At 34.4% G+C, this 3,198-nt stretch overlaps 1 protein-coding gene across 3 annotated transcripts; it reads right to left on the reverse strand.

The window, feature by feature from the left end:
- Positions 1-629: 629 nt before the first annotated feature.
- On the reverse strand, positions 630-2,950 carry LOC130969257 (lactoylglutathione lyase). 3 transcript variants are annotated; one of them, XM_057894906.1, is made up of 9 exons: positions 2,860-2,950; positions 2,454-2,573; positions 2,289-2,350; positions 1,866-1,926; positions 1,630-1,709; positions 1,477-1,547; positions 1,291-1,380; positions 1,065-1,187; positions 630-845 (listed from the first exon to the last, which is right to left on the reverse strand). In XM_057894906.1, exons 2-8 carry the CDS (start codon positions 2,544-2,546, stop codon positions 1,087-1,089), a joined length of 558 nt encoding a protein of 185 aa, XP_057750889.1. In that variant the 5' UTR covers positions 2,547-2,573; positions 2,860-2,950; the 3' UTR covers positions 630-845; positions 1,065-1,086. The 3 variants fall into 3 exon arrangements, with proteins under 3 accessions (XP_057750889.1, XP_057750888.1, XP_057750890.1); XM_057894905.1 differs by having other exon boundaries at positions 2,662-2,914; XM_057894907.1 differs by having other exon boundaries at positions 2,869-2,907.
- Between the last annotated feature and the right edge of the window lie 248 nt (positions 2,951-3,198).

Here is a 3,198-nt window from a genome sequence, read left to right on the forward strand (position 1 = left end):
TGGAGTCGTTTCTTAAGACTCAAACTTTATGTCATAACCCAAGACTTAACCTAAGTTTATGAATTGCTAATACACAAGACAAGATTCAAACTATCAACAACAAAAAAGAAAATAAAACTTAAACCTATGATCATATTAATCTCTTGTGAGTGAGGTTCGTACCAATGGTAATTGGTAAATACATTTGTCTCTTAAAGATTGCTGCACGGCTTGGAGTCTCTTGTTGGTGAGTGGAGGGGGGAGGGTGTTGTGTTGACCAAAACAAAAAACCTGAGAGAACCCAAGGAAAAAAGGCCTACTCTTTTTGGTTTTAAACATAAAATGTTGCTGTCGAAAAACTACATCAATGCTCTTAGAACCTTGTCCAAAAATAAAAAAACATGGCCTTTCAACTCTGCCCCAGAAAGGAAAAAGAAAAGTGCTCTTAAAACATTCATACACAACCCTCCCCCCTTTCCCCTTCTTTTTTTTTTTTTAACCAGGTGATTAGTTAGCAAAACCCTTTTTATTATTATTGGCAACAGCAGTATTTGAATTTAGACCTGTAGATGCTACTTTAACCTCTCACTAACACTGAAAGCTATTATCACATGTAATTATATGGCATTTGGAAATAACGAGCATAAAGATTAACAACAGAATCTCTTTCGGATTTTTATTTTCCAGAGAGAACACAACACAATCCCTGGTATTACTTCTGTTATGTGTGACTACAAATTATTTATATATAGCTCATGGAAAGTTTAAGAGAAACTGCTACAACTTCAAAACCAATCTCACACAGAAGCAGTGGTCCCAATAAAATGTGCCGAGAGATGGATCAAACCGTTTAACAAAAGCTGAGCCTGCAACATAATACCACAAGATTTTATTCCAAATTCATCATTAAGCAAATAAACTGAAAACAGAGCAATTCACCAAAAATATTAGTCAAGACAGAAAATACAAGGCCGTGCAATAGTGACCTCATAGTAGAATTGTTAAATAATCTAGCAAGAACTCAGCAACAACAACAATAGGCTTTGTTCCATAATTGGATCGCCTACATGGATAACATAACATACCTGTAGTTGATGTTGCATTATCTTAAGAACCCGCTTGTGTTACAGTTCCAATTGTTTTTTGGTCAAATATTTCAATCCAGTAACCATCAGGATCCTTGATAAAGGCTATGCCTTTCATTTTCCCTGCAGAAAATTATTGAAAAGTATTTATTTATAAAATTGCAATCATTTATTCATGGCATGGCCTCTGGGAACTGAAATGAATGTGAACTGAGAAGATCATTACCATCATCTGGCTTCTTAACAAACTCGACTCCTAGACTCTGAAATCTTTCACATGCCTTGTAGGTGTCATCGACGGTTATCCCAATGTGCCCTGCAAGAAAGCAACAATAACACTAAGCACTTTTGCAAGGAAAATGGACTCAAATGAGTAACCAGGGAACAAAAAGAAAAAACAGATGTTACATACCAAAGCCACGAGGTTCAGAATTTCCATTGTGGTATCCTTTGAACTCTGGATCACTTTCGGTACCCCAATTACTGTACATTGTTTCACTGTTAGATAATATTCATTGAGACTGAAACAAAGAACATTTCTTTTTATAAAAGTGGTATTCCTTACTGTGTCAATTCAATCGTAGCCTTCTGAGAAAACGTCCAAACTGTTCTATCAACTGGATTACCGGGAGCTTCTGCCGTATTCTAAACAAGAAAAGATATAAAATAAGATCAGGAACATATCCATGAATATAAGAACCAAATGCATATTTGCAAATCCAGTGTGCCATTTCATTTCATGCAAGTGTGCAATCAAATTTTCGATAGTAAAGAGGAGCAGAAAAACAGCATTTCACATACCTCATAACCCATAAAGTATAAGCTGAACTTCATTTCTGGAAAGTCCAATCTCTTAAGCAACCTAAACCAACCAACACATTATCATCAGATTTCATTAAGCGGTTGGTAGCAATATCAATCTCAACCAAAGACGAAATTCACAATCAAATTCAGTTTTGTTCTTATACATAATACTAGTTGCAAAGCCATGAAATACTACCAATGCAAATTTCTTAAAAAAAGTACTTTTAGGTTTAGCAGAACTAGAAGTTGATATCTATGAACTACTCTAAAAAAAAAAAGAAACTGATATTGTGTACGAGTTAAAACCATATTAGTTCTGCACAAATCAGTAACAGAAACAACTTTAGTCCATGTTCAACAACTAACAGATAAACAATCCAGCTAAGAATTAAGTTAATATTTAAAAGAAAATGCACTTACGACATGCCCAAAACGCGAGAATAAAAATCAAGGCTCGCTTTGGGGTCTTTGATTCTAAACATCTGCAATTGGAACACCACATAAAACAAAATCCAAAAACCTGATTAAAACAATAAACGATTTAAAAAACTGAAATTTGGAAATTTAGAAGAAAAAAAAACTCACAGTTTGCTGCATGAAGTAACCCTTAGTAGCTGGATCAGGGGTAGCAGTAAGACCAGGGTTGTTAGCTGGTAACTCCTTCGGTTCCGAAGCCATTGAGAACAGACGAAACCCACTGAATTTCTGCAACAAGAGAAAAGGGAAAAATGGGGTTAGCGCTTAGAGCTTAGGGCATTGAAGGATTGGATGAAAAAGATGAAACTTTTGGAACCTTTGGTTTGTGGGTATGTGAGAGTTGGAAAGGGATTGAATTGGGAGAGAGGAAAAATTGGGGTTTGGCGATGAATCGGTGAAGGGGAAAGCGGTATAAGGTTGTGGTGAGAGAAGAGAAAGGTGCCATTGTTAGATTTTTGGTACTTATATACGCGAGTGAGTGAGTGAGTGAGTGAGTGAGAGTGAAAGGAATTACCTTTGCTACCTTGTGATGTTCGAATCAGATGAGAAGATGAGAGAAAGCTAGAACAAGTGGAAGTGAGTGCAAAGACGATCATGAATATACCTGTTCTCTGCATTTTATTAATCTAATTTAATTTTATAAATAATAAGTGCATAAAAATTGTATTTTTTTTATATATAAAAATGATAACCTTAATAAATTGGTATTATTTGATAGCAAAAAAAGGTTTTTTATTTTTTTATTGTAGTACACGTAGTATTTTTTAATAATGTGAAATCTTACTGTATTTTTATTTTATATGAATATTATAAATTTGAGAAATAGATTTGTAGTTTTTTTTTTTAATTTGTA

Source organism: Arachis stenosperma, chromosome 3 (assembly GCF_014773155.1).
Source record: "Arachis stenosperma cultivar V10309 chromosome 3, arast.V10309.gnm1.PFL2, whole genome shotgun sequence".
In the NCBI taxonomy this organism is placed as follows: Eukaryota; Viridiplantae; Streptophyta; class Magnoliopsida; order Fabales; family Fabaceae; genus Arachis; species Arachis stenosperma.